Source organism: Giraffa tippelskirchi, chromosome 9, assembly GCF_054371585.1.
Source record: "Giraffa tippelskirchi isolate mGirTip1 chromosome 9, T2T-mGirTip1v1.2.pri, whole genome shotgun sequence".
Classification (NCBI taxonomy): domain Eukaryota; kingdom Metazoa; phylum Chordata; class Mammalia; order Artiodactyla; family Giraffidae; genus Giraffa; species Giraffa tippelskirchi.
In genome coordinates, this window is record NC_137283.1 from 107,608,630 (window position 1) to 107,627,937 (window position 19,308).

Genomic DNA, 19,308 nt, shown 5'->3' on the forward strand with positions numbered 1-19,308 from the left:
GCTTTCCTCATGTGCATATGTGTTTTTAGGGTTCTTTAGACAATTACATCTTAATAATATGATGAAAAATTATCAGACATTTTCAACAAATAGCCTCCCTATTTCTCCATGTGCAAAATCTACCTCTCCACCAAAGGAAACAAATAAGTAATACATTTTGAAAAGGGATTCTAAAGTTTGAAGAAAAACTGACTGATCCCAAGTGCCACTTATACCTCTGGAGGGAAACAGCTGATCAAGAGGGCCAGAGGTCCAAAGATACATGTGACATAATTATCACCATCACAATCTTTCCTGGAAAGTATCCTTCTGACCAAATGTTATTCCCATTTGGGAAAAAATATTAATACATAGAAAGTAATTTTATTATTATCTGTTGATATTTCTAATGCTTCTTTCTTTAACAGGATGATATGATTGCTAAAAGAAGGGCTGAACTTATAACTGAGAGAGAAAAAAGAAGGAAAGAAGGGGTGGTAAGTAAATAAAATGGCTTTTTTCAAAAAATAGAATGGATACATACACACACAAACACCCACACATATGTAAAAGATATATTTTACATATATATATATATAAAATCTCAACCACGTAAAATGAAAAGACTCATAGTAGTCTTTTTTTATTTTTATATTGGAGTATAGTTGATTTACAGTGTTATGTTAGTGTCAGGTGTACAGCAAAGTGATTCAGATATCCATATACCTATTCATTTTCAGATGCTTTTCCCATATAGTTTATTACAGAGTGTTGAGTAGAGTTTCCTGTGCTATATAGAAGGCCCTTTTTGATTATCTATCTTATATATAATAGTATGTATCTGTTAATCCCAACCTCCTAATTTATCCCTCCCCTGCACCTTTCTCCTTTGGTAACCGTAAGTTTGTTTTCTAAATCTGTGAGTCTTTTTCTGTTTTGTAAAGAAGTTCAGTTGTATCACTTTTTAGATTCCACATATAAATGATATGATATTTATCTTTCTCTGACTTACTTCACTTAGTGTGATAATCTCTAGGTCCATCTATGTTGCTGCAAATGGCATTATTTCATTCTTTTTTGTGGCTGGGTAATATTCCATTGTATTTATGTACCCCATTTTCTTTATCCATTTATCTGTTGATGGATAATTAGGTTGCTTCCATGCCTTGGCTATTGTAAATTGCACTGCAATGAATACTAGGGTGCATGTAGCTTTTTAAATTTTGGTTTTCTCCAGCTATGTGCCAAGGAGTGGGATTGCTGGGTCATATGGTAATTCTATTTTTAGCTTTTTAAGGCTTCTCCATAGTAGTTGTACCAATTTACATTCCCACCAACAGTGTAGGAGGGTCCCCTTTTCTCCACACCCTGTCTAGCATTTATTGTTTGTAGACTTTTTGATGATGGCCATTCTGACTGGGGCTTCCCTGGTAGCTCAGCTGGTAAAGAATCTGCCTGCAATGCAAGAGACCCCAGTTCAATTCCTGGGTCAGGAAGATCCCCTTTAGAAGGGATAGGCTACCCACTCCAGTATTCTTGGGCTTCCCTGGTGGCTCAGATGGTAAAGAATCTACCTGCAATACAGGAGACCTGGGTTCAATCCCTGGGTTGGGAAGATCCCCTGGAAGAGTGCATGGCAACCCACTCCAGTGTTCTTGCATGGAGAATCCCCATGGACAGAGGATCCTAGGGAGCTACAGTCCATGGGGTTGCAAAGTCAGATGTGACTGAGCACAGCACAGCACATTCTGACTGATGTGAGGTGATACTTCATTGTAGTTTTGATTTGCATTTCTCTAATAATTAGTGATGTTGAGCATCAAAATGATGCATAGAAGTCTTGAAGCAAATATCGAGTTTATGTACTAGTACTTTGATTATATATCACTATTTTTTTTACACTTCTGGTATTCTATAACTGCTTACAATGAACTTTTATTATTTTTATAATAAGAAAAACAAACACTTTTAAAGGAAAGGAAATCACTAAGATGTTTAAACAATCTAATACAAAATATAATAATACTACATTAAACTATGTTTCTTGTGGATTTTCTTTTGTGCTTTTCACACTTTAGTCCAAGTCACAGGGAGATAGGCTGGGAGCTTGGGAATAAGGTCTAGACCGAGAGCGTATGAAGTTGTGGTCTTCTCTGGTGGCTCAGATGGTAAAGAATCCACCTGCAGTGCAGGAGACCCAGGTTTGATCCCTGGGCTGGGAAGATCCCCTGGAGAAGGGCATAGCTACCCATTCCAGTATTCTTGCCTGGAGAATCCCATGGACAGAGGAGCCTGGCGAGCTACAGTCTGTGGGGTTACAAACAGTCAGACATAACTGAGTGACTAACACACACACATACACACACACACACACACACTGTAAAGTTGTGCTGGACTAAAATGCTGATTACATTGAGATAAAGAATGGAATGAGGCAGAGCCTGTGGACAGAGTCACATACTGTGCAGGATGTTCAATATGGTTCCTCTTTTCCATCTGGTGGTTTTTTAAAAAGAGAAACCTTGAAGATCATGGATTTTGTTTTATTCAGAGAGGAGTTAGTCCCAAGTTGACCTACCTGACCCAAATGCTACAGCCAAGCAACTCAGGGGTGCCAAAGTTAAAGAGGAGGCATAGTAGACAAGCTTGTTCTGTAAAGGACTTAAAGCTCCTGTTTATATAATCAGCTTACCAGTGCCCTTGTAACCAAGACAAAAGATAAGATAGCCCCTGTCTTCTTCCATTTCCTTTTGGCTTCAGCACCCTTATAATATCTTCTCAGGGCTGACTCTCCTGTAATCTGATTTCCATCTGTACAAAAATACTCAAGAAAGGGAAGGAGAAATAACAGAAAATATGACTTGCTACATGTGCAACCATATATTCCCACCCCCACCCCCTGCCAATATGCGTATGTTGGCCTTATGTACAGAAGACTGTTGATACAGTAAAACTGTAACTGTAAATCAAAACTATGCAGAAGAAGGATTGAAACAATCATTTCTATGTCTAAAATATTTACAACCGAAAGTAAATCTAAAACCATTAGACTGAGAAAGTCATGGCACCATCCAAGGAAAAAGAATCATCCACTTTATTATTTGCCTTGCTCTTCTTTAATCCATTCAGTTGCATGCCTGACACTATATTAGACACTGAAGAATCAGCCTTGAATGAAATTGGCAGAAGTCTCTGGCCTCATTCTCATGCTCATTCCCCAGACAAACAAGTTCTAAAGTCTGGTCTGTTTAAGGTGTCATGCTCCTGTTTAAGATCAAAATGACATCCTCATCTGTCATCAAACACAGTTTTAACTACCTTTAGCCCTTGGAAGTCCCTAATTATCAATTGTGTGTGTGTGTGTGTGTGTTTTAGTTACACCTCTATGTATTATTTTGTAGTGGTTGCTCTCAAGGTATACATACACCCTTAGCTTTTCACACTCTGCCTAGAATCAACATTGTTCAATGTGATATTATAGAAACCTTGTGACTCTACAAGTCCATTTATACCCACCCCACACTGCACCAACATCCTTTATGCTCCAGCTGTCATACGTTTTACAACCAAATACATTATAAACTCCTTAAGAAAATGTTATAGTTTTTGTTTGAAACAAACAAATATTTGAAATAAATTAAGAGGAAAATAAATCCTTTCTTACATGTACCCAAATACTTAACCATTTCTGAGTTTCTTCATTCTTCCCTCTAGTCTAATAGAAACCAGAGGGATGAGAAGAAAGTGATCATCTGAGTTGCATTCCTGTGTGTTTTTCTCTGACTGCTTTTAACAGTTTCTCTGTATTTTTGCTTTTCGGTGGTTTGATTATGATATGCCTATATGTCATTTTCTTCATATATATAGTTTGGAGTGTTCACTAAGCTTCTTTAATCTGTAAATTTATGACCCTCACTAAATTTGGAAAGACTTTAGACATTATTTCTTCCAATATTTTTTCTGCCCCATTTGCTCTCTATCTTCTTCTGAAAGCCAATTACACAGAGGTTAGATCCTTCACTGTTTACATTGTCAGTCTCTTTTTCTCTCTCTTCTTTCTGTTGGATACTTGCTATGGATCTATCTTCGAATTCACTGATTCTTCCCTCTGTCTTCTCCATTCTACAATTAAGCCTACCCAATGTTTTTAAAAACTTCAAATATTGTCGTTTGTATGTCTAAACTTTCAATTTGGTCTGTTTTTATATTTTTTTATTTCCATCATGAAATTTCCTGTATTTTCACTTCTTTTTCCTTTTCCTCATTGATCCCAGTGATAATAGCTGTGGTAAAGTTCTTAATTGGTAACTCTAACACCTGAACTGAGTATTTAATGATTATCTTCCTTATGAGAATGGGTCACATCTCATGAGCCTTTATAGTTTCAGTAATTTTGGATTATATCCTAGAATTGTGAATGTTATATTGTGGGGACTCTGGATTCTATTGTATGTCTTCAAAGAGGGATGGTGTTATTGTTTTCGCAGACAATTAACTTGGTGAGACTAAGCCTGTCAACTCTGTCATGCCTACAAATGGGCAGCAGTTCAGTTTATACTGTTCTAAACAGCCAATATGTGTGGGGTTTTCAGAGATTAGCCAGAGACTTGGATAATCTTTGTGAACTGATTTGTATATCCTCTGCTGGCTCTCTCAACTCAGGAGTTTCCCCTCACTCTCCAGTCCCCTGGTTGTGGCTCTCTCTCCTGCTTGCTCCAACTGAAAGTGCTGACTCAAAAAGAATTGCACAATGTGAGAGTTGTGAGTTAAGTTTTATTTAGGGCAAAATGAGGAAAATAGCCTGGGAGACAGAACCTCAGATACTCTGAGAAACAGCCCCAAAGACGTGGGGGGCAAGGTCAGTATATATGTGATTTTGGTGAAGGGGGAGTACATGCAATCAAGCACATATTTTTAACAGAAGGTTTTGCTAGTCTCATGGTTACTACTAGTCAAGAGGAGCAGACATCACCATGAAGGATTTTAGTGTTTTTCTAATTATGAGGAGATGTAATAATTGGGCTCATAAAATCATCTCCTGAATATATCTAACTATCTGAAGACCTGTTCTGATAGTTTTTTCCAAAGCATCAGTTCAGTTCAGTCGCTCAGTCGTGTCCGACTCTCTGCGACCCCATGAATTGCAGCACGCCAGGCCTCTCTGTCCATCACCAACTCCCGGAGTCTACCCAAACCCATGTTCATCGAGTCGGTGATGCCATCCAACCATCTCATCCTCTGTCGTCCCCTTCTCCTCCCGCCCCCAATCCTACCCAGCATTAGGGTCTTTTCCAATGAGTCAACCCTTCGCATGAGGTGGCCAAAGTATTGGAGCTTCAGCTTCAACATCAGACCTTCCAATGAACACCCAGGATTGATCTCTTTTAGGATGGATTGATTGGATCTCCTTGCAGTCCAAGAAACTCTCAAGAGTCTTCTCCAATACCACAGTTCAAAAGCATCAATTCTGCGGCGCTCAGCTTTCTTCACCGTCCAACTCTCACATCCATACATGACCACTGGAAAAACCATAGTCTTGACTAGACGGACTTTTGTTGGCAAAGTAATGTCTCTGCTTTTAAACATGCTATCTAGGTTGGCCATAACCTTCCTTCCAAGTAGTAAGCGTCTTTTAATTTCATGGCTGCAGTCACCATCAGCAGTGATTCTGGAGCCCAAAAAAGTAAAGTCTGACACTGTTTCCACTGTTTCCCCATCTATTTCCCATGGAGTGATGGGACCAGATGCCATGATCTTAGTTTTCTGAACGTTGAGCTTTAAGCCAACTTTTTCACTCTCCTCCTTCACCTTCATCAAGAGGCTCTTTAGTTCTTCTTCACTTTCTGCCATAAGGGTGGTGTCATCCGCATATCTGAGGTTATTGATATTTCTCCTGGCAATCTTGATTCCAGCTTGTGTTTCTTCCAGCCCAGCGTTTCTCATGATGTACTCTGCATATAAGTTAAATAAGCAGGGTGACAATATACAGCCTTGACGTACTCCTTTTCCTATTTGGAACCAGTCTGTTGTTCCATGTCCAGTTCTGACTGTTGCTTCCTGACCTGCATACAGGTTTCTCAAGAGACAGGTCAGATGGTCTGGTATTCCCATCTCTTTCAGAATTTTCCACAGTTGATTGTGATCCACACAGTCAAAGGCTTTGGCATAGTCAATAAAGCAGAAATAGATGTTTTTCTGGAACTCTCTTGCTTTTTCGATGATCCAGCGGATATTGGCAATTTGATCTCTGGTTCCTCTGCCTTTTCTAAAACCAGCTTGAACATCTGGAAGTTCACGGTTCACGTATTGCTGAAGCCTGGCTTGGAGAATTTTGAGCATTACTTTACTAGCGTGTGAGATGAGTGCAATTGTGCAGTAGTTTGAGCATTCTTTGGCATTGCCTTTCTTTGGGATTGGAACAAAGACTGACCTCTTCCAGTCCTGTGGCCACTGCTGAGTTTTCCAGATTTGCTGGCATATCGAGTGCAGCACTTTCACAGCATCACCTTTGAGGATTTGAAATAGCTCAACTGGAATTCCATCACCTCCACTAGCTTTGTTCATAGTGATGCTTTCTAAGGCCCACTTGACTTCACATTCCAAGATGTCTGGCTCTAGGTGAGTGATCACACCATCGTGATTATCTGTGTTGTGAAGATCTTTTTTGTACAGTTCTTCTGTGTATTCTTGCCACCTCTTCTTAATATCTTCTGCTTCTGTTAGGTCCATACCATTTCTGTCCTTTATCGAGCCTATCTTTGCATGAAATGTTCCCTTGGTATCTCTAATTTTCTTGAAGAGGTCTCTAGTCTTTCCCAATCTGTTGTTTTCCTCTATTTGTTTGCACTGATCGCTGAGGAAGGCTTTCTTATCTCTCCTTGCTATTCTTTGGAACTCTGCATTCAGATGAGAATATCTTTCCTTTTCTCCTTTGCTTTTCGCTTCTCTTCTCTTCCCAGCTATCTGTAAGGCCTCCTCAGACAGCCATTTTGCTTTTTTGCATTTCTTTTCCATGGGGATTTTCTTGATCCCTGTCTCCTGTACAATGTCACGAACCTCTGTCCATAGTTCATCAGGCATTCTGTCTATCAGGTCTAGTCCCTTAAATCTATTTTTCACTTCCACTGTATACTCATAAGCATAGAGTACCTCCATAGAGTACTCCAAAGTATAGAGTACCTCATTTCTGGTATTGAAGATCAGCAGATGTAGCGCCTCATAATTTAATCCTTTTAGAAGTAGATGGTAAGTGCCAAGTCACCTTTTGTAGGTGACAAAAGACAGAGCTTTCTATCACAAACAAGTTGGAAGAGCTATTAAGTAGAGCTGGCAAGGTGAGTACAGGTCATCAGAAGCTAAGATGTCCCAGCTCGCAGTGTGGACTCACGCCACCATACTTCCAATGTTCCTTAGCAAATCAAATTTCAGCATAAAAAATTGTCAAAATACAAGAAAAAGGAAAAAGTAGTCAGAGAAGCAAATGACTTTAAAATTCAAACAAAAAAGAACAAGAACTGAGAAGCATAGTCTCAACACCAAATTCCTTCTGGGGAAAGAAGAGTCTGGGCACAGAACAAGGAAGGGCCCTTATCCTTTCATCTTCCTCTCAGCCCTTACAAGTCCAAATCCCAGATGCAGACTCTTTTCAAGGAAGCAGGGTCTCATCAGTTAGAAAGATTCAGTTCAGTTCAGTTAATTTCAACCACTCAGTCATGTTCGACTCTTTGTGACCACATGGACTGCAGCACGCCAGGCTTCCCTGTCTACCATCAACTCCCAGAGCTTGCTCAAACTCATGTCTATTGAGTCAGTGATGCCATCCAACCACCTCATCTTCTGTTCTCCCCTTCTCCTCCTGCCTTCAATCTTTCCCAGCATCAGGGTCTTTTCCAAAGAGTCAGTTCTTTCCGCCAGGTGGCCAAAGTATTGGAGTTTCAGCTTCAGCATCAGTCCTTCCAATGAATATTCAGGACTGATTTCTTTTAGGATGGACTGGCTTGATCTCCTTGCAGTCTAAGGGACTCTCAAGAGTCTTCTCCAGCACCACAGTTCAAAAGCATCAATTCTTCAGCACTCAGCTTTCTTTATGGTCCAACTCTCATATCCACACATGACTACTAGAAAAAACCATAGCTTTGACTAGACGGACCTTTTTTGGCCAAGTAATGTCTCTCCTTTTTAATATGCTGTCTAGGTTGGTCATAGCTTTTCTTCCAAGGAGCAAGCATCTTTTAATTTCATTTCTGCAGTCACCATCTGTGGTGATTTTGGAGCCCAAGAAAATAAAGTGTCTCACTGTTTCCATTGTTTCCCCATCTATTTGCCATGAAGTGATGGGACTGAATGCCATGATCTTAGTTTTCTGAATGTTGAGCTTTAAGCCAACTTTTTCACTCTCCTCTTTCACTTTCATCAAGAGGCTCTTTAGTTGGAAAGATTAGAAAACATCAAATTAATCAGAAGATTGCAGGCAAGAGATAATGAGAGGGCAAATAATAGAGCAGGACTAGAAAGGAGGAGGGAGTCTTAAGTACTCTGTCCTTGGAAATGAGATGTGCAATAATGGGGAGTGAGGAGTTGAGGTAACTCCCAGGTTTCTGATTGGAAGGCAGGTTTCCAGTTGGATGGGACAAGGACTACTTCAGGGCAACATGCCAGGAGACATTGAAGAAGAATCTATATGATAGGATTCAGTTTTATGCAAATTGAACCACAGCACTTAAAGCCTATACAATATCACTTAGTATCAATATCCTGTCACAGTCTTTAATAATCATTTATCTGTTATTCTTGTATCCTCAGATAAGCTGCAGCCTCCTCAGGGGCATGTACTATTCTATTAGAACAGTGCTTTATATAAAATGACAATAATATAATAGCTATAATAACATAATAATAGGAATAATAGCTATCATTTGCATGCTTATCAGATAGTTTTCTAAGGGCTTTGCATGTATCAACTTATTTAACTCTGCCAACAATCATGTGAGAGAGGTCCTTTTGTTATTCCTGTTTTATAGATGAGGAAACTGATCTTGTCCAAGCTAACATAGCTTGGAGTGTTTTATACTCTTTGAGTCGCATGAAACTTTGTTGCTGAAGACCACGAAAAGGATGTAATGTTCTGACGACCATAGCATTAAGTGTTAGAAGCTAATATCTTGTCTATATATTTATCTAGGGATCACTGTGGTGTTAGTCTTGAAGGCATTGCATTTCTGGGTACCAGATATTTGAAATAGTACTGTATCAGTTGATGAATGTTACATATCACACTAACCAATATCCACTTATTCCAGAATATCCCAGATGATTAGTTAGCCGTGACATTTGTTCCATATTTCAGTTTTATAGAAAAAGGGAATATTTTCTTCCTTAGACTGTTAGAGAAGACGAAGACATGAGTGAGGAAGAACCTGATAACAATGAAGATGATATTGAGAACATTCTCGAAGATGAATTTCCAAAAGATGAGGAAGTGATGAGTGAGGAAGAGGAAGAGCAGGAAACTGATGCTCTTGAACGCCTGAGGGGTGAACTTGGTGAAAAATTTGAAGCAGATATGAGTAATTTACAAATAATACAGGTTATTACTTTTTCATAATTCAAACATTAACATGTGAGAAGGAAACAAAAGCAATTTGGTTTATTCCTTGGTTTCTTTTTAACATCTCAAAAGAAATGTATAGTTTAAGGGGTTAAATCCCTCAGTACCACTTATAATTATAAAAACTAGTTAATAAACCAAGGGCAACAAGGAAACCACATAGGGTCAAAAGTTTTAGCTACCACCACAGAGTCACCTGGAAGTTTAAAAGTATTTGTTTTCTAGACTGAAGTAGTCTATGCACTGTGACGGAATACTACCAGCCTCCTTCCCACTAACAATATTTGGTTTTATGATTTTTCTGATCAGGAAGAATTTGAGAAGCTTTTGATACCAGTAATTCTCATTAATGGATCTCGGAAAATCCACATTGTCCAATACACATTGAATACAAAACTGAAACCACTGGTAGAGAATCGTGCAAGCATTTTTGAGAAATGTTATCCAATATCATCACGCCTTGCCCAGAAAATGCTCAGCTTTACCTACAAGTATATAAGCTCATTCGGCTACTGGGACCCTGTAAAGGTAATATCAACAAATGCATCTGAAAGACACGTTTCTTCTTTTATCTCTTTTTGAAGTATGTCTAAGAAGATGACAGCGGATAATTTTAAAAAATTATAAGCACTATACAGTATTCTTAAATAGCTATAAAAATACGTGTTGTTGTTTTGCCTTTCTGAAGTAGAAGTACTTGAAGGGTTTAAATTTCTTTCATCTATTTCTGTAGAGATAATTCAGTTCCAACTTGGTTCTAACTCTGCAGCAGAAGAAGTTCATAGTAGAAATATTTTCAAACTAGATATCTAGTGAGCTGAGCTTCAGCACTAATTTGTTATCTAATTTTAGGCAAGCCATTTAAATTCTTTCATTCTGTTTCCTCACCTTTAAAGTGAGAGAATGCCATCAGGCCAATGTGATCAAATGCAAGAATATGAAGTCCTCTGGAAAGTGTGAGATACCAAACAAAATGTGCCTTTAATGTTCATCACAAACTTACTGCCAAGTAGGATATTTTTATGTAGTGTGGACAAACAGATTTGATGTAATTGGAATTCAGTGACTTCAAATGTGGGATGATTTTCAACAAATTTTGAATAAGAACCTTCTAGCTGCTGTTCCAGTCCCTGGGAACAGAGCAGTGAACAAAACAGGCAGGATTCCTTTTGTCATGGGCTTTATATGGTAGCTAGATTGGAGAGGATGAACAGGCAATAAATAAGTAAACAAATAGGTTCTACTCAGGTTGTAGTAAGTGCTATAAAGACAGTAAAGAAATGCCTTGTAAAGGTACACTGGCCCTCTCGACCAGTGTACCTTCTTATTTCCATCAGTGGAGTAGCACAGTAGTACAGTGGAGAAAACGTGGCTTCTGGAGTCAGACTGCCTGAGTTTAAAACCACTACTTCCTAGCTGAGTGACCTTGGACAAATTACTGAATCTCTCTGAGCCATTCCCATTTGCACAATGGGAATAAGAATAGTTCCTACCTCACAATATTATTACAGTTATTAAATCAGTTAATTATTGGAAAGTGCTTGCAACCGTGCGTGGTTTCTTGTGAGTGTTCAATTAATATAAGCTGTTATTATTAATAGGCTTCCCTTGTGGCTCAGCTGGTAAAGAATCCACCTGCAATGCTGTTATTATTATATGTTCATTACATATTGGTGGTTGAGTTGCTAAGTTGTGTTTGACTCTTGAGAACCCATGGGCTATAGCCTGCTAGGTTTCTTTGTCCATGGGATTATTCTCCAGGCAAGAATACTGGAGTGGATTGCCATTTCCTTCTCCAGGGGATCTTCCCGACCCAGGAATCAAACCCAGGTCTCCTGTATTGCAGGAGATATGTATATAATATGTATATAAAATTATATAGTATACTTATTTATGTGTATAAATAATACATATATAAAATACGTATAAGTAGCTCAGTTGGTAAAGAATCCACCTGCAATGCAGGAGGCCCCAGTTCTACTCCTGAGTTGGGAAGATCCTCTGGAGAAGGGATAGGCTATCCACTCTAGTACTCTTGGGCTTCCTCTGTGGCTCAGCTGGTAAAGAATCCGCCTGCAATGCAGGAGACCTGGGTTTGATCCCTGGGTTGGAAAGATCCCCTGGAGAAAGGAAAGGTTAACCACTCTAGTATTCTGGCCTAGAGAATTCCGTGGACTGTATAGTTCATGGGGTTGCAAAGAGTTGAACATGATTGAGCGACTTTCATTTTAACTTCATAATATGTATGTAAAATATGTATATAAAATCACATATTATAATGTATAAATACATACAACATTATAATAGTATAAATACATTATCACAGTATAAATACAATATTATAATAACAATATATATAATATATATGTAATATAAATATTATATATTATATATGTTTTATATATATAACATATATAATAACAAAATAAACAATAGTATAAATTATAATATAACAGTATAAATACATACAACATTATAATAACAATGTTGTTATTAATATGTATTACTTATTGGTCACTGATAAAAAACATTTTGGAGGAAGGGATCCAAAATAGAGCCGTATGCATATTACTTGAAACCTTCTTCTTGGTTGATACTGATACAGTCATTTTCAATTTTACTTAATTGTGATATTAATATCTTCTTTACCTTAACCATAAGGGTGTCAAGAGAAATCTTTTAAAATATCATGCTAAAATATGGAAACATTATGACAAGTCCCTCCATAAATAATCAGATAAAGTTAAGCATGTATTAGGATCACTTAGAAAGCTTTTGAAAAATAGTCACACCCTAACCGTCTCTTTGAGATGGGCAAGAGAGGGGAAGAAGCAGGCAAAGTCCAAACCCTATTCAAGGGCCCATGTCTGAACATAATTAGGACTGCACAAAAATGCTTGTGAATAAATGAGTACATGGTCATAGGAAGGCTTTAAGCATATAAATAATCATTTTTCAGGGCTGTTGGGAATCTTTCCAGGTGCCTGACAATTTGATGTTTCAGATTTGATGACACCTTGGGTATTCTGACCTATAGAGGAGAAAGATACATGGTAGATATTTTGGGAAATAGCAGAAACCATTGCAAGAATTCATAGTTAATTTGGGAATTTGAAATGGAATCATTAAACTTTCAGCTTTTATTTTACTACCAAATATAAGAAATAGAGCAGACATTCCCACCCCATCCCTGAGCTTCTTCTTATCCCTAGCATTTACACTCAGCTATAAACATCACTCCAGCCCAAGAATGATTATACTGATAACTCCATTTACCTATGACAACTGACCTGGTGTAACTCTAGGTGTGTGTGTTAGTTGTTCAGTTGTGTCTGATTCTTTGCAACCCCATGGACTATAGCCCACCAGGCTCCTCTGTCCATGGAATACTCTAACTCTAAGGGAGAAGCAATATTACCATACCATTGCCCACCTACTCTTTCAAGTCCAGGGCTGACTGATGCTGGGCCATCTGATGATGTAAAAAAGATATCCATTAATTAACCATTTATCATCATTACCAGTGCAAAGATGTGGGACCAATCCTTCCTCTCCATTCCATACCAACACGTTAGGCTGCTGTTTTGGTGTATTTTTCCCTTTTGTGGCCGCTATTCATATTTATATGAGTGGGATTTTGTCTGTATAAAAATGTAAAAGAGAAGTCAGTGAGATTCATCTGACCAGTATACTCCCAAAGATATCCCAGGACTCCACCTGCCATATTGGAATACCATGCTGCCATATTGGAATACCAGATACTTAATCTATCCATGCTGTCTTACTGGAATGACATATTTGGATAGCATATTGGAATGCTGTATTAGTCTGCATATGCTACCACATTGGAATACCACAGACTTTGTGACTTAAATGACAGAAATGTATTTTCCTACTGTTCTGGAGGCTGGAGTCCAAGATCATGGTGCCAGCAGGGATGGTTTTTCTGGTGAGGTCTCTCTTCCCGGTTTGTAGATGGCCATTTTTCACTGTGTCCTCAATGCTTTTCCTTTGTGCTCATGAACTCCTGGTGTCTCTCTTCTAAGGACACCAGTTCTCTTAGATTAGAGCCCCATTCTTATAACCTCATTTAACCTTTGTCATCTCCTTAAAGGTCCTGTCTCCAAATATAGTCACTATGAGGGTTAGGGCTTCAGATCATGATTTTAGGAGGGTACATTTCCATACATTACACCGCCTAGGAATGGACCTGTTTGTGAAGATAAACTGGCCCATGAATATATCCAAACACCTTTACACTCCTTGGCAGAAACATTCAGTATACACTAAACACATTATAAAGGAATAGAACTATAATTGTCAGAAACTGAAACCCATTAAAGAAAAACATTTATTGCGTGTGAGTATAAAAATAACTTGTTCTTTTTACATAGTTTTTTAATATCAATATTCAATTATAATTAGTTTTCTTGTTCTATAAGAAAGATTTTACAAATTTGTTTTTAGAAATATATGTGGAGAAAATGCTGTTTAAAATAAGGCTAATTTGTTAATTCAATTGTGTATATATTGCAGCTAAATGAAGGAGAGACCATCAAACCAGTTGAAAATTCAGAGAATCCGCTTCATCCTGTAATCCATCGTCAGTATATTTATTTTTTATCTAGTAAGGAAACTAAAGAAAAATTTATGAAGAATCCAATCAAATATATCTGCCAACCCAAACCTAAGCCTACTATGCCTATTAGGATTGCAATTCTGGGGCCTCCAAAATCTGGAAAAACTACAGGTAAGTGTGTGTCTGCCTTTGCTATCCTTAAGCATACAAGAATCTCCTGAAAACAAGGACTACTTTTTTTAGGAAACTATCAAAACTGACTCAACAACTAAATTGACCAATAATCACTGAAGAGAAGGCATTCAAAAATATAGCCTCACTCCAAAACAGGCCAGGATCAAATGATTTTAGAGGGAAATTATGTCAACCTTTCAAAAACTAAAAATTCAAGAGATACTTCCTGTGATTTTATAAGCTTTTCCAGAGCAAGGGAAAAGAAAGTAAGCTATCCAATTTGTTTTCAGTTTTTTAAAATTAAGAATATAGTCCATACAATTAAAAAGGTATAAATACAAATTCATTTTTAAATCAGCATGACCCTGATATAAAAACTAAACAAAGATAATATAAGAAAAGAAATTACAAGCTAATATTATTTATAAATATAGTCAAATAAAAGTATATTAAGATTTTATTTGCATAAATATTATATTTAAAATTTATAATATACTGTATTAATAATTTAAAGAGTAAAAATTCATTATCTTAATCACTGCTGATAAAGGCATTTAGTAAACTATAATGTTTAAATTTTCTATATATTTTTCAAAGCAAGTAGTCTAACAATAGGTGAGTGTGGTATTTCAAAATGACATGATAATCACATGAATAGTGGTTGGTCACAATGAGAATAAAATGGGAAAGGATAGATACCAGAAATATTTAAAAGGAAAACAACAGGACTTAATGACTGATGGCATAGCAAATGAAAGAGAGGGATGAGGTCAAATATTGATTTGTCACCAGAAATAATAAAAGAGAGTTTCGTGTTTTAGCTCTTCAGATGAAAAGTGTATTTTAATGTACATTGACATTCAAAATAAGATCCTCCAACACAGCAAAAAGTAGCATGTATACAGTACAATCAGATTTCTTCAGTTCAGTTCAGTTCAGTCGCTCAGTCGTGTCCGACTCTTTGCGACCCCATGAATTGCAGCACGCCAGGCCTCCCTGTCCATCACCAACTCCTGGAGTTTACCCAAACCCATGTCCATCGAGTCAGTGACGCCATCCAACCATCTCATCCTCTGTCATCCCCTTCTTCTCCCGCCCCTAATCCTACCCAGCATTAGGGTCTTTTCCAATGAGTCAACCCTTCGCATGAGGTGGCCAAAGTATTGGAGTTTCAGCTTCAACATCAGACCTTCCAATGAACACCCAGGATTGATCTCTTTTAGGATGGATTGATTGGATCTCCTTGCAGTCCATGGGACTCTCAAGAGTCTTCTCCAACACTACAGTTCAAAAGCATCAATTCTTCAGCTTGGTCATTGTCAAAATAGAGGCTAATTTTTTAACAGAATCCCAAATTGTTAAAGTTTGTTTTTATCGCTGAAAAATAATGGGTCTGACCCTAGCGTTTGTGGCAACGTTGAGATGAAGGCTTCTGCAGCCCTCACAGGGGCATCCCTCCCAGTGGCCCTAACTGTGGCCAGTTAACCTGTAATCCCCATGGGACCAGGCGAGTCTCAATGTCCTCTACACACACTGTCTCCAGACCATGATGAGGCAGGCTTTGTAGACTCCTTCAGAGCACACCTGCATTTAACAGCAACTGGAAGCCACTGGGCTTCCCAGGCGGCGCTAGTGGTAAAGAATCTGCCTACCAGTGCAGGAAACATAAGAGACGGGTTCGATCCCGGGGTTGGGAAGATCCCCTGGAGGAGGGCATGGCAACCCACTCCAGTATTCTTGCCTGGAGAATCCCCACGGACAGAGGAGCCTGGAGGGCTACAGTCCATAGGATTGCAAAGAGTCAGACATGACTGAAGCGACTGAGCACAACACACACACACAGAAGCCTAACCTATGGCCTCACGTAGCAGAAGCAGAGGCTGTGGCCGAGTCCTCTTTCAGCCAGTGGCAACATCTGTGTGCCCTTGGACAAACCATTCCATTTCAGTGCGATGCAGTTCTTTCAACTGTAAAACTGGAATTTCAATACCCACTCTCCACACTTGATGGAATAGTTGAAAATATCACATAAAGTCACAGAAGAAATACTGCCTTATAAACTGTAAATTATTAATAAAGTGTCAGATACACCACTATAATTTTTAGAAAGTAAATTAAAAAAATTATGTCCTAGAGGCTTAAGGGCACTTAACTGTATAGGGTTAGTTACCCTGATTGCAGCCTGAAGTCATAAATGTATAGATAGGGAAATAGGTTAACCCAATGACACAATAACATTGAACTGCTATTTTGGACATAAAAAGACCAAATATTAGTAGTACACATAAGATGCCTTATAAAGCTCTCACCATTTTTGCTACCTTGTACAGAAGGAAAAAACACTTAAATGGTTTGGTTATGCAAAAACCTAACAGAGTTGGCTCATTAACCAGATCTGTCAGCCACATACCTGAGGTGCTAATAATGACTGACCTTTGAATAGTATTAATTCAATGAAGTGAAGTGAAAGTGTTAGTTGCTCAGCTATGTCTGACTCTGCAACTCCATGAACTGTAGCCCACAAGGCTCCTCTGTTCATGGAATTCTCTAGTCAAGAATACTGGGGTGGGTAGCCATTCCCTTCTCCAGGGGATCTTCCCGACCCAGGGATCGAACTTGGGTCTCCAACATTGCAGGCAGATTCTTTACTGTCTGAGCCACCACCAGAGAAGCCCATTAATTCAGTAAAATGTAGCTATTTTAATTTTTGAAATTCCTTTGAAGAATGTGAAGATTAACATGCTGTTGTTATCAATTAACCAGAATCTGAAACTAAGGTTAACAGGTGGGTTTGTGAAACAGAATAAGTTTAAAATTTTAATGTTTTTCAGTTGCCAAAAATATTTCAAGTGAATATGGCTTAAAGCATTTGTCGATAGGAGATGCTTTGCGTTATGTATTAAACAACCAACCAGACACAGAGCTGGCACTTATGCTAAACTGGCATCTTCATAAAGGAATGACAGTACCTGATGAACTGGCTATTCAGGCCTTAGAATTATCACTGATGGGAAGTGTATGTAATACCGCAGGGTAAGTGGGGGCCATAGGGGTGGGGAGAGAGTGAGAGGGAGTTAAATCTTTTAAGAAATTACTCATTGGAATTAATTAAAATACCTTAAACAGAGTTTAAAGCTCTTGTAAAGGGTGTGTGATCTGCTTCTCAAGGTCTGGGCACCGATATAGTTACATATTAATAATTTAATTTTTGGTCAGGCTAAAATTCGGCTTAAACACTCACAAGCCAACTTCACTCCCTGCAGCAACCCCTGAGTTGTCCCAAAGTCTCCAGGTTTACGCAGTCTATAAGAGACCCATGTGACTTCTGCAGCCCAGTAGAACTTCTCACCGCCCCATGGAGTGATGCAGGTGTGGCCTTCTCCTGCCCCCAGATGGTACTGGTCCAATGGAGACAGTCTCTCACCAGTCCAGTCTCTGCACAGGTAGCAGCGCCCCTCCCTTAATGCTGCATTTGGACAGGAGAGCCCTGTGCTTGAACTAGTCTTTATTTATTTATTAATTTTTTTTAGTTCTACCAGCTTATTGCTACCAACCCATCTCCCTCCACCCTCATGCACGCGTGCTCAGTCATGTAACCCCATGGACTGCAGCCCACCAGGCTCCTCTGTCCATGGACTTTTCCAGGCAAGAATACTGGAGTGGGTTGCCATTCCCTTCTCCAGGGGATCTTCCTGACCCAGGGATTTAACCCGGGTCTCCTGCATTGCAGGCAGATTCTGAGCCACCAGGGAAGCCCTCAGGGAAACCACCCGGTAGTAAAAGCCCATAAAACCTAAGGCCCTGCTCTTGAGCCCAGGTCATTGACTTGAAATCTTGCCGAGTCACACAAAGTTGTTTTATATCAGGAACTTCCTTGCCCTTCCCTACCACTGGTCCTTAATCAAGTCTGTAACCGTTCTCCCAATTCCTGTTATGGTGGGGAGCAGACTCTGGAGTGTCAAGTATCCACCTCCACTCACACCCCCATCCCACCAAGCCCCCCAGCCCCCCTGCAGAGAAAGTCCTGGGACTTTCTAGCAAATTGAGTTACCTCCTTCCTGACATTCAACTTTGCATACAAGAGATCTTACTGAGGGCTACTGTGGACTCACAAAAGTTTTATTTCACTTTAATACCAGGACAGTGACTGCCCAGTCACCCTGAATTTCCCTAATCCCGAGGGCCTCTCAAGTGATCCTTCACAGGACAAAGAAGTTGAGCCATTAAAAAACCAACAATGGCGGCTGCATCCATTCTCTGATTGGCTTTTGGGCTATGTTAATTTATAGTCCTCTCTGCCATGGAATGTAGAACTAGTTAGTGCCTAGAGACTTAGCTGGAGAGCACCAAGGTAAGATGAACCAGCCCTTCCTGGTGACCGGCAGCCAGCATGCCCAACTTGGCCACCTCAGAGTCAGTTTCCTGACTCAGAAATTTGTAGATAGCCTTTATTCATCCTGTCAGTTTGCTGATGACACTCATTACCTTAGACTGTTGGACTAACAAATTCTCCATCATTTCTGCCTAGAGGCCTGATGGGTCCAGATGGAACGGTTCTCTCCAGAGACCACAGGGCTCTCTCACCAGCTCCTCATCTCCCCTTCCACACCCAGCCTCCTTATAGAATTTTACTACAAAAGCAAGTTTAGAACACAATGTTTCCCATATTTGCTTAATCTCTTGCTAAAATACTATTAATTATGCAGGGCTTTTTTTTATTTTAAAACATTTTAATGTACTTAAAATCTTGATTTACAAGACATCTTATCTTACACTGACCTTTCTGTACAAAAAATTTTACACAATCTGCTATAAAACTACAATATTAAGATCAGTTCAGTTCAGTTCAGTCGCTCAGTCGTGTCCGACTCTTTGCGGACACGCAAATATTAAGATCAGAGTTGGGTAATTCTTCCCATGCCAGGCATTCTATTATAAGGAATGTGAATTAGTCTGCTTTACACACTTG

The 19,308-nt window shown here is 39.0% G+C and overlaps 1 protein-coding gene across 4 annotated transcripts in view; it reads left to right on the forward strand.

Moving 5' to 3' along the window:
* Window positions 1–19,308, forward strand: part of AK9 (adenylate kinase 9) — a 107,596-nt gene that overhangs the window by 75,966 nt on the left and 12,322 nt on the right. For 2 of the 4 annotated variants that reach the window (XM_081526708.1, XM_081526710.1), the window contains exons 29-33: window positions 408–476; window positions 9,359–9,565; window positions 9,896–10,114; window positions 14,123–14,336; window positions 17,171–17,372. In XM_081526708.1, coding sequence (XP_081382834.1) covers window positions 408–476; window positions 9,359–9,565; window positions 9,896–10,114; window positions 14,123–14,336; window positions 17,171–17,372 — 911 coding nt within the window. The remainder of the gene's footprint in view (window positions 1–407; window positions 477–9,358; window positions 9,566–9,895; window positions 10,115–14,122; window positions 14,337–17,170; window positions 17,373–19,308) is intronic. The other 2 variants (XM_081526709.1, XM_081526711.1) reach the window with 2 other exon arrangements.